The sequence below is a fragment of the Propithecus coquereli genome, unplaced genomic scaffold (genome assembly GCF_000956105.1).
Source record: "Propithecus coquereli isolate 6110/MARCELLA unplaced genomic scaffold, Pcoq_1.0 Scaffold39, whole genome shotgun sequence".
Taxonomy (NCBI): Eukaryota; Metazoa; Chordata; class Mammalia; order Primates; family Indriidae; genus Propithecus; species Propithecus coquereli.
The window spans coordinates 8662433-8674967 of record NW_012149618.1 but is presented as its reverse complement, the minus strand read 5'-3'; the positions used below and the strand labels follow the sequence as shown (position 1 = coordinate 8674967).

The 12535-nt window shown below is 42.2% G+C and overlaps 1 protein-coding gene across 1 annotated transcript in view; it reads right to left on the bottom strand.

Annotated features, from left to right (window-relative positions):
- Window positions 1-12535, bottom strand: part of LTBP1 (latent transforming growth factor beta binding protein 1) — a 482178-nt gene that overhangs the window by 3442 nt on the left and 466201 nt on the right. The window contains exon 28 of the mRNA XM_012652425.1: window positions 2266-2388. Coding sequence (XP_012507879.1) covers window positions 2266-2388 — 123 coding nt within the window. The remainder of the gene's footprint in view (window positions 1-2265; window positions 2389-12535) is intronic.

Sequence of the window (12535 nt, the reverse complement as noted above, 5' to 3'; positions counted from 1 at the left end):
AAAATTAAAACTTGGAACTCTCCAAAATACTTCTTCAGGACTCTAGAACAGGTCAGCAGAGTACAGATCTGGTCTGTAATCTACTTTCTAAAATAAATACCGTCATACCCATTTGCTGATGTACTTACTGTCTGTGGCTGCTTTCATGATACTATAACAGAGTTGAGTAGCTACAACAGAGACCACATGGCCTGCAAAGCCTAAAAATTTGACTAGCTGGCCCTTTATAGAAAAAGTTTGCCTATCTCTGCTCTAATAAACTCCAGCTTCAGAAACACTGCTCTAACGACAGGTAATGGAGTTGGTGACCCATAAAGGTGATAAGAAACCTCATCCAGCCTCCCTACTACATCACTATCTACCCAACATGATCATTTCAGAAAGCCCTTGCTGGCTGGGAATGGGGACATATTTCTCTGTAACTTGTAAGAAATTTAAAGGCCATTACAAAGTCAAAGCTGGAGGTCTTGGAACTGCATGTCGACTTCCTATGTTGCTAAATAGGAAATTGATGTGACATCAACATGTTTATTTCTTAACATTTGTAGTAAATTAAAGAAGAACTTTCAAGCAATGCCAGCACTAAAAAGAAGGTACGTAAGCCAGACATTTCAACACGAAAATTCCTGGAATCTGAACTATAGTGTGATAGCTACACACATAAACCATGGGATTGTGTCAGCGTTGCACAGAGACTTAAACTGGTATTTCTGGATTTATGGGGCAAGCTGGGCTTTCTTTCAACCTTAATATTTCTTCGCTCTTTCATTTTTTCTTAAGTAACCGTTTACTGACCTATAACATACATGGGGAAGTGTACAAACCATAAGCGCACAGCCATATGGCTGTGAGGGCATTAAGGCCCACTTCATGAGGCAACGCGTGGTTATGTGTTGCTGATGAAGAGAAATAGTGCTGTTAATCTACAGCATCGCAAGTCAGGATAGCCGTTACCCTGGGGAGGGGGGTGGGCTAGGGCACCAGGGCCCTTCCGGGTACTGGCGATGTTCTCGACCTCGGTGGGAGCTACACAGGTGTGTGCTAATCAGCCTCGCTGGATTAATACATTTAATAGAATGTTGTTTCTGTCTACATTTTAAAGCATTCTTAGTTCTGCAAGATGATCGACATATTGCATCCTTCAAAAAAGAAAGCAGGTGGGGTGGGGAAGTTGTGGGAGGTAGGGCCAAAGAGAATGAAAAAGGGAGGGAGAGGGAAAAAGGAAGGGGAAGAGAAGAAAGAAAAAGCTCTTTTGAGGCAGAACTAAAATAGTTTCTAAATGCAACTACAAAGTTCATATTGCTCCTCAAGAACCAGGGCCTGGCTAGTTAGCTTCAGGCCAGGTGATAGGGCCCAAAGAAAGCAAAAGCTTCACTGTACTTTGTTATTCAGCGGTATCTCTAAAGACCTAAGCCCCAAATCCTTGGTCCACAGGGATTCCCTGTCTTGAAAATGTGGCTCAGCCACACGGGCCAGGAGGGCAAGGGGCCAGGAATTGCATCTCCCCATTCCTGCTCTTGAACTGAGACAACCGTTATCTACTAATATTTCATTTTGGACCAGCCCATTTTTCAGACTTCAAACCATTATTCTGTATTTGAAAGCTCCGATTTCCCCCATGGGAACTTGAGCTTGCATGTTAGTGTAGGCTTCCTCACACAGCATTTGCTTTCTAAACTGGAACTCCATTTGCAGCTATGCACTCCCGCCTCTTCCGTAAAAGCTGTGCTCCTGAATGCAGGAAAAGCCAGCACACATCATTTCTTACTTAATTGTATTCTGAAAATTCATTTCTGACCAAGAGAGCAATTCTTTCTTTTAATCTCCCACTCTTAAACACTTACAAAGATCAACTTGGTACAGTTAACATTGGTCATTTCCCTGCATGAAAAAAAAAAAAGCTACAATACAACCAGGCTCTCAAGGAAACCCTAGCCCTCAACTAGACCACCACTTAAAGTGCAAAGAAATTATTTTGTTATGGAAATTACAGCAACAAGATCATTTTCTTTACTTGAAGGAAAGTAAACGGTGTCCCCACCAGCAAGACTACTTCACCGCATCCAGGCCCCGTGTGCGGAGAGATCCCCAGGGGGCTTGTAAAACCCGGACTGCTGCACCCCACCCCACACTTCCCGAGCAGCGTGGTCTTGGGGGGAGCCTCAAAATCCACATTCCTATCACGTCGCCAGGGGTCACGCTTTGAGAGCCGCGGATTCATCTCTAACCACAGCTTAGTGCCAGAGTATGGGACAATTGGCTTACGGTCCTGGACGAAGTAGGGATCAGCTTCCGGCGCGTACTGTTCACTGAAGTCCACCAACGCATCCCGTCCGTACGGCCGCCGGCGTCCCGCCACCGGGATGTTGCACAGCTGGGCGTAGTCGTCTGGGAAGGGAAGGACAAGCAGCGTGAGGCCCCCTGGCTGCGGCCCCACCTGCCCACGCCCCGCGCAGCTCCGGGCAACGGGACCCGCCAGGGCGCCGCGCAGCGGACGCCTCCGTCTCCCGCACAGCCCGCGTGTCGGATTCCGGGCGTCCCCGTGTGATGACTGCCGTGGAGCATAGTGAAGGTTCTAAAGGGATGACCGAAAATAGCAGCTGAACAGCCGGCAGAACATATCCCAGAGCCACCTGAGAGCGCTTCAGGTCTTTTGCAAGAATGGCTTTATCCAAACCTCATCATCAGGTTTATCATCAAAAACGCTTTTAAGGCATGATGTAGTCATTCTTATAGATGGGTACTTTGTAACTCACTGGAGACGGGAAAAATGTATGTCTGGTGTCCAAAAATGAGACAACATCAAGTGAGGATGCTGCTGGTTAGTAGCCACTGTTATAACTCTAGTATAACTCTATAGTCCTTATAGATAGCATACGGCAATGATGATCATATCAATGACATCACTATTATATCATATATAATAATAAGCATAGTCGTGGTGGCAGTAATAACAGCTACCAGCCATATAATGCTCGCTCTGCGCCAGCTATTGTTCTAAGCACGTCATACACATTAATTCACTAAAACACAGCACCCTACGAAGTGGTTCTATTATCTCCGTTTTACCGATGAGAAAACAAGCGCAGAGAAGTTAGATGACAGCCGGTATGTGGCAGCGCCCGATTTGAAACCAAAAAAGAAGCTTCAAAGTGCACACTTTTAACAGTTTCTCCTGCACCTATCCCAGCTCCTTTGCAATTCCTGTCCTTACCTCTCTGTGCCCCAGCTAGACTCATCTGCAATTACTGCTTCCTGAGGCCACATTCCCATTCCACGCTGGGCCAACCCCATGGCTGCCTGACTCCTCAACTACCCATCAGTCCCCCTCATAGGAGGGTCTCAGTTGTCCATCTGTCCTGGGGTTACTAAGCTTTCAATGCATTCCACGGTCCCAGGCTGTTGTTCACATTTAAGAGCAGAGATATTTAGAAGGCGTAGAGGGGAAAGCTGTAGAAAGAATAGCTTCAGGTTCTAAACGTGTATACTAAGGAGATAAATATACTAAGGAGACACCTAGCAGTTGGTGAAAATTGTGGGTTCCCCAGACATCAACAGCTCCCCCAGCACTGGGAGAGGCGGGTGGAGCAGCAGGTCCTGGGATTGGGTGGACACACTCGAGACAGTTTCAAAAGGAAACAGCCACATATGCCTGAAGTTTTCCTCTATTTTGTTTCCTCTTAAAACATACAAAACTAAAGAAAAACACTAAGGCAACACTGTGACTTCTGAAGGCTTTCTTTCATCTCCCCCTACTTAAATTACGTGAGGAACGAGGGTGAGGAGTCAAAGGTGTGTGTGGACACACGTGCACACACGTTGTCCCTGAGAATCGCACAAAGCAAGTGTAAAGCCAGAAAAGACCTTAACCACTGGATGGGGTAGGAGCCTGGTGGCCCCTTCCCGAAATTCTCCTTACATGGAAGCATTCCAGGAACAACATTCGAACCCCAGACGTCCCCAGCACTTTTGCATGAAACCATTCTGGAAGAAATATTAATTTCATTAAGGAAATAGCTAAACCAGGAAAAAGATTTTTGACTCAAAAAAATATATATATAACTTCAAACAGAGAGTGCACAAATGGCTGTCAGTTCTGCTTAAAGTCTGAAAAAGGAGAATTGAGACTTTCCCTGGAAGAGGGAGATCACTGAAATGTCTACAAGTTTCAAGTGCTGAGGTCATCTTCTCTTGTAACTTTTTATATACATTTGTTGACATCTTAAAGGGAGACCTATTCTGTCTTTTATATCCAAGCCACAGTTGTGATTTAGAGTGGATATTAAAAAAGAATTAATTCATGCACTTATTTTGTAAAACAAAATCCAGAGGTGGCTAAGTGTCTTCCTCTTGGGCATCTGTGGGCTGTCGGGGAAGCCTCGCTGAGACTTGAGGTCCCAGGGATGTTGAACGACACAGTCAGGGCCTGGCCAGAGTGGTCTAGCCCTCGATCCAGTGCTCTTTCCCCAGATGTGCCTCCTGCTCCAGAGACATGAGATGGCCTCAGTGCTCCAAGCCCTCACCGCCCAGCAATGGCAAAGGAAGGCACCAAAGGTGAGAGTGAAGAGGAGGGATGGGCTCCTGTTTCCGTGCAATGCTTAGGCTCAGCTGAAACTCAGTAGATGAGTAGGCATTATGTCATAGGAAAAGATATTTGGGGTTAATGTTAAAAAGAGCTTACCCAAAGGCATCAAGAAAGGAAACCAAAAGTTGTGTTTGGGGACCACCAAATGGGTCCTAAAGAAGGCTTCTCTTGACCCAGGCTGATGAATTGCTGAACGAGGGACGTATACAGTAATGGGGGGGAGTTACCTCTGGAACTTGCCACATCTTCCTTCCCCTCCTTTCCCCGCCATGCATTTTTCCTCTTAAGATTCTAGAACTTATTGTCCTTTGCTGCTTCACTTTGTCTAATGCATTAACATTCCAAGTTCCAAGATGCTTTGGGCAGTTATCAAAACATAATTTCTGCATTACATGTGCTCTCTTTTGTATGTGAAGATGTGCTATAGTCCCGTCATCACCAGGATGTGTGTTTTGAGTTATTTTTCTGGGAGCATGGATGGATGGGTCTGTCCTCATCCATCCACGCCGCCTCTCCCGTCATACACATCTGCTGTGATTCGTGGCCAGGGTCAAGGGTCACATGTGCGTGGGGTAATGGAAAGAGCATGGGCTCTGGAGGCAGAAGCCGGAGCTCAGGTCCTGACTGCACAGCTTACCCGGCTTAGCAAATCTGGGCAAGCCTCGGTTTCCGTGTCTGTCACTCAGGGCTACTAATTCTTGTTTGTCTACCTCTGTGTTACTGACATATAAAAAATGAGATGATACTGTGGGACTGTTCATAAATTTTGAAGCACCAAGAAAACAGAGGATACGATTTTTTCTTGTAGGTGAAATTACTAAGTCCCCACTGAGAATCCAGAAATAAACAAAGATTTTCAAAGACAGTATTAGAATGAGTGACTGATTTAAATTTTAGGATTAACAAAACTTAAAAGCAATTATCAACGGGCAAAAAATTGTGCAGTAAATTAAGAGCAATGAAAAGAGCAGTCTCCAGGGGTTTTTAGGTTTTGTTTCAAGATTATTTGGAGTTTTTTAAATAGATGGGGAAAAGTTCTAGCTCAGTAAAGAGAGACGAAAGTCTTCATTGACTTCATCTCAGACGAGAAGGCACGAAAGTATTGACTGCCTTGGCAAATTTAATTACTTGGTTGAACAGGGATAAAGTATGAACAATAGCACACTTTAATATTAGTTCAACAGAACTTAAAATATAGGGGAAAAACTGATGTCTAACAATTCTTAGTATGGGTCCAAATGAATTAGAAATGCCTTAAGTAGAGAGTAGGTTTATAGAAGTTGATTTTACCATCTTTTAGGCGAGCAGTGGGAATGCCACAAAATACTCTCATGAGTCTTGGGCAAGGTTTCCTCTTCAGAATCTTGGTATGTGCAAATTTCTAGCATTTGCTGGGCCTCTGAACACCCCAAGCCACAGACAGAACCCATCCTAGCTTGGAGGTGCTTGGCCTTGGCATCCCTATGGCTAGGTCACCGCTAGAGACCAACTTGGGGGACGGCAGTGAATCGTGGTTGGCTGAGGGGACAGAGCCCAAGAACAGCGGATTCCTGAACTTCTTCCACAACCTCCCACAAGAACCCATGACAATCTCCTGGCTGCTACTTTATCCAGCTCATCGTGTGGAGATGCACACATATTTTCTGTCCTTGGAATCTGTTTCTTTCTCCAAAATACTCTCTACTTACGCACATCAACGACCATTAGTCACCTAGTTATCTGGGGCTTTGTGCAGAGGAATAGTTTTGCTTAGCAGGACTTGTCCTGGGAGGTGTACTTTGTGAGGCAGTCCCACTTCTGAGACCCCAGGCAATGTGTCCATCAGGGATCTAGCCAGACACACATGTGAAATGAATAGGAAATGGAAATATTCACACCTTAAGACCCCCCCACCCCATGCAGCATTCCCTCCCTCCCCCAGCGCAAATGCTTAGCTCTTGATCCAAGCTATGAACGATACACACGGGATGCAGTGGGACACCACCACTAAGTGGTCTAAACAAGATCCAGGCATTGATCACACTAAATTTCCCTGGCATGGAAGATTCACAGGACAGATGGTGTTGCTTTAATTTTCATTTTAAATTGAGGAAAAAAAAAAAAGTTTTACCCCCTCGAGCCAGTGGGTGTGGGGCCCCTGCTGTCAACAGCAACGGGAAGCACATTACTATATCCTGGCAGGAAATCTCCATTCTTGAGGACACACACATCTGCAGGGCTGGTCTGGACGGTCACATGTCACAATGCCACTCTGGCATGTGAGGAAACCAGGAGGTGAAGTTTTAGTTCTAACTGAGGCAGATGAAGTTCAGCAGCTGTTAGAGACGATGAAGAGGTTGCACTGCATTCTCCACACATCAGGGCTAAAATTCAGTGCTCTAACGTTTGAACCGCATATTTTTCAAATATAAGAGAAACAAGGACCAGTTCTTATATATTAAGAAAAATGGGTCATATTTTACTCACATTTCCAGACCAGGTGTTTTTCTTACATATTTAAACACAGACGCACAACCAGGCAACGGAGGAAGGAGATGGGGAGAACGGGGTGACTATTTTTACTCTAGTGTCTGCTGAGCCAGCGTTATGTTATGACAGGCAATTCTAACCTGAAATTAGCAAAATGTGGACATTTAGGGAACATTCCATCCAGCACCAGTAAAGGAAGGTGAAGGAGAGGCCTGGGTTGGCACTACCACAACACTGTCTACTCTGTTCTTTGTCAGAGAATAAACTCTTAGCCACAGTCTCTGGCGAACAGGCAGCAACCCTGCCGCTCTGAAATCACGATGTGCAGAGCTGTGACAGAAAACTAAACTAAACAGAAAAGGACGTTGAGTCCAAAGGCTTGAGTTCTAGTTCCTGTCTCTCCACCTCCTAGTTCCTCAGTCTGGACATGTTTTCTTGAGCTTTAGCCTATTTATCAAACGAGATTACGGTGCTCTTTGCTTAGTTGTATTAAAAGCGATTCATTTCATCGTTCCATTCAGCGCCCGACTGGTTGACTCTTTCATTCCTACCACCAGAGGCTGAGAATGTTATGGACAGGGCGGGTTGGGGAAGAGAGGAAGGATGTAATGCTAGTGCACTGGGGCATGCGCAATAGCTCATCGGGACCACAGAAGTAATGGCTAAAGTCAGCCTGGAAGAGCCAGGGAAGGGTCCCCCTTGGAGTGAGCATCTGCAGCAAGGAGGTCCACCAGGTGAAGAGGAGGAGGGAAGATAACTCACAAGAGTCACAGGCATATATTAATACGAAAGCATTAGGGGAAGTAAAGTCCCACGCAACCCTGGCTACTCTAGATCCCTGCTAGAGAACAGCTGAAAAAAGGAAAGTTGGCTAACATGCATTATTAAGCTCCCATGTGCTAGACACTATGTATTAATACTTTTGCATACACCATTTCATTTAAATCTTGGAACAACCCTATGAAATAACTGTAATTGGCTCCTTTTGTTTCTGATAAGAAAACTACGGTTTTATAGCAAAGCTTGCCTTGCCCACAGTCAGGTGAGGGATTTGAACCTAAAGTGGTCTATCTGCCAAACCATGTTCTTTCTACTCCACAGCTGCCCTTAAGAAACCCCGAGGGAAAAAAATTATTAAATACACTGCCTAGACCTGCAGCATCAGGTAAGTACTTAGTTTGGCAATAAGCATTTGTGACTAAAATTCCAGGGGGAGTAATAACTGCGAATGCTGATGAGCTCAGCTCTACCAGGGTCAGCTCTATCATTAGCAGGATTTATGTTTATTGAATTTGCTCGATTTATTAGGTGAAAGAGATCAAATTGCTTAATGTTCAATTAAGTTGTACTTGCCGAGGACAGGGAAGTAATGAAGTCTAAAGTCTTGGCAGGGATTATATTCTGCGGGACTCCTGTAAATGTTAATGCTCTAAGGAAACTCGTGGGCCACAAACCAATCAAGTTCTCCCCACCCCCAGCCTTCACCTAACGTTACCCTTCTCGGTTCAGACACTCCCGGAGTTTCCCATCAGATTGCTGTTTATTTAGCCCGACTAACTAAAGAGAGAGATTTGTTGCATACAAACGCCAAAAAAGAGGGCCTCCCTTTGCATTCTAAAACCTGGATTTAAAAATTTATATTCTCCTAACAGTATTAAATTATGCCACACACGAAAACCTTAAAATGATTAATAACTTATGAGTTTCTTATTAAGAACTGCATGAAAAGTTTTCCCCATTCCTATGTATCCAGGACTTTGGAAATATAACTCACATCCAGGCAATCTCAGAGAAGATTAGGAATGAGTCCTCTAATATTTAATAAGAGACAAGACTGAACAATACAATAAACAAAGAGGCAAAAGGAAAGTTCAACATGTTAATTTTCTAAACTGATCTACTTCATACTTTCTCAACTGCAAGGACAGATAAACCATTTTATTTCCCTTTTCCTGTTCTTTGAACACCATGCTGAAGCGACATTCTGAGAAGTCAACAATTAGGAAAAATAAATATTGTATATATGAAGTATATTTTAAAAAATTTATTTATTAACTAAGAATTATTTAAAAACAGAAGCTAAGCAAGAGCTTAAGGCGAGGTTGTAGCACATTGTGAATGTACTAAATGCAACCGAATTGTTCACCTTAGAATGCTGAATTTTATGTTATATGAATTTCACGGCAATTTTCAAAAGTCAAGAGAAACAAAAAATACAGGAGAAAATGTGTTTTTTATGTATTAAGTGTGGAATTCATCTAACCTTTTTATTTTTAACTGGTAAAATGAGAGAACAAGACCAGATGACCTCTAAGGTCCTTTTTGGCTTATGTATTCTATGATTCTGAACAGAAAACATTCTTACTATTAGGCTGCAAAAGTTTGGGGAAGACAATTTGTCACTGAAGGTTGTGGCTGTAATATGAAGTAATTGCCACTAGATGTTGCTGTTACCTTCAGGTGGTGCCCACCTGGATATTTTCAGAATGACTAACTGACGCGTAATTTACCAAACTGTCAGCATGGACGATCTAACCTTCCCATGTATTTTTTCCGCTGGGAAAATGAGTTTAGAGAAATTTAATGATATTCCGAAGGTCAAGTCAGGATAAATTCTCAAGGTCTTCTTTTACTAGAAATAATAAATTATTAAATTATAAGGATAAAGAAAATTGTGTTTAAAAGTATATTCTAACTTGGCTTACTTTTCTAACATTTTACAGCATAGAAAGCTGTCCTAATAGTTGTTCAAAACCCCCTTGATTAATATTCAGAAATATAGATCTCAAGGTTCTGAATAACAAAGATATACCTCTGTATCCATTATCATTATTTAAAGAACAAATCCTCCGTAATTAATGTAATATTAAAATAACACTATAGTCAACATGATTTTCATGAAAATATATGTTCCATTCAATAGGAAATAAGGTATCACCACAAAGCAAAAAACTGGAACTTTTTTTGAGATCTTTGATTCTGTTTAATGGTATCTTTATGTTGCTACTTACTTTAATTTGAGATGACTCTCTCCTCTTACCTTCACCTCTGGATCTGTTCACAATCACACACTGACTTAGTAACTCTTGCTTTGGGTAGTGATTTTTTTTTTTTTTTTTTCTGTTCTTGGTAGAGGCTCATAGATTACCACATTAATGGTATTTTCTACCATTGAGCAGTGTACAACCAGCACAACTGTTCACAACAGCTTTGCCTGCCACTGAGACTGGAAGCTCAGAAGGAAGCATAAAGAAGGCTTCCACAGGTCAGAAACCTGCTCAATGAGCTAATCTTTTGTAATTTGCTTCCTTCTTAAGGTACTGGCTACTGCTGCTAAGCAAAACAGTTACCTTCCTAGCTTCTGCTCCCTGTGGATTTGTATAAACACAAGGACCTGGTTGCTCTCTAAGCACTTTCTAGATGCTTTTCTCCCAATCATAAGGGGCAAATCTGTCTGCTGTATGAAGGGAGAGTAAACTCTCCCTTGCCCCTCCTCTGCCAGGCTTGCCTGCTCTGGCCAGCATTTCAAAGGCATGGGCAGCCAGCAGCTTGGTTCTAGCTATAGCTGTCTTATAAGGTTAATTAAGAAGAGGTCAAAGTAAATACAACATTATTTTAATTCAAAACCTCAAACTCAGAGCTGGGTTTTAAACAATTATGCACAGCGATTCATAGTCACACTCTTCACAGTTCATCCTTCTTAGAGTACACTTCAACTGGTCCCGTTATCAAAGAGGAAAATGTAAGAGCAAATTTTATTTAAAATATATGAAAGGAAAACATTCACCAGAACAAATCGTTTAGTACAAGATAATACTGAAAGGGCGATTGTAGAAAACTGAATGCCTATTCATAATCTCTGATTTCCAAGGAGAAAGTTTAAATCGCCAAGACTTTTACTTTTGAGATAAATTAGATTGCTTGTTAATTAAAAATAAAAGTGTTTTTTTGTGATCAGATTGTTTACATGCATGCCTTAATTTCTCTACTTTGGCTCTAAATTAGATTCTAATAGGACACCAGTGAGACTATAATCATACTAAAATTTATTTTCTATTCAGAATATTTTATAGAACAGGGAGTGGCCAAATACTTTCCTAGCACTTCCATGCAGTATCGCTCTTAGGAAAATAAATATGAATAAAACTGACACTCCAAAGTCCAAGCTGTATAAAAAGTAAAATTTCAGAAGTGCTCGTGTCACCAACAGGCAATCTGTTAATCAAACTCCTCTCACACTGAACTGTTCCATAATTGTTGTTGAGGTCAATGAGGCGACAGCTTCAACCAGTTTTCAAAACAGAGAGTTCATGCTACAGTGAAGTCCAGCAAGACCACTGGTCCTTCCTAGCTGGCATTCCAAACACTCGCTGACTCACCAGGAATCCAGGGAGCTGGGGTTTGGGAACTACAGCTTGTTCCAGCACACTCCTCCAGACTTCTGTCTTCGGCAGTTTAGCGGGAAATGAAGGAGTAAGTTTTCTCCTCCATCAGGATTTTTGTTGTTGTGTTTTTTTTTTTCTAAGCTATCTTCACTTTGAGGCAAACCATGTTTACTTTTCTTCTAATATGTTTTTAATCAATGACTACAATATGATCCTAACTGGAATGTGACTTCCTTGCCCAATGCTCTCTTTTCCTCCAATGCACCTGCCCAAACACGGTAATTTTTTAAAAAAACCTACATTTTAGCTCCATTTCTAGCATTTTTCCTCTTATGTACTATCCCCCCACTCCCTTTTGTACTTGGCTTCTCTGCCATTCGTTCCTGTTTACTTAGCCCCTTTTGCAAATCCAGCATATCTCTTTCCCAGTTTAGCAACAGAGGTCCCCACCAGACCCAAAGCCCCGTGCAGCTGGGAGCCATCAGTTAGAGCCATGAGTCTGGTAGGGAGTGTCTATGGGGTGAGCACATCCCTTTAGGACAGGGTATTCTGATAAAAGATTTTATTTATTTTTTCTGTCCTATTATTCCCTTGAGAGTCACTGCAATGGAAGTTACTGATTATAGAAATAGTATACATGAGAAACGCTTGGGGAGCCCTGTTTACAATGGAAACAACAAAACATTCTCTGTACCCCACATATTGCTGGGTAGACTCATTACCGTGCATACGCAGGGGCCACGTCCTGGTTTTAATTCTCTAACTGACAATCAGAATCCTGAGCTTCTCTACCCAGTAACCTTGGCTCGCCTAAGATGGTAATTCTGCTAAAGAAATAATTAAGTTAATTAAGTTTAGAATATTAACACTTTTCTGTTAAAAGTTTTAGAGTAAGATTTTTTTTCCTTGTTATTGTGTATGTCTGTAGTGTTTAAGAGAGTTATATAATAGAGAATCTGACAGACTGGACTAGAACTTGAAATATAACTGATTTTAGATTTAAGATTTTAAGTTGAATGAGAATTAAGAGAATTTTATTAGGTTGGTAAATAGTATTTAAATTAGGAATTCAATTTGTTGCATTTTAAATTTGATT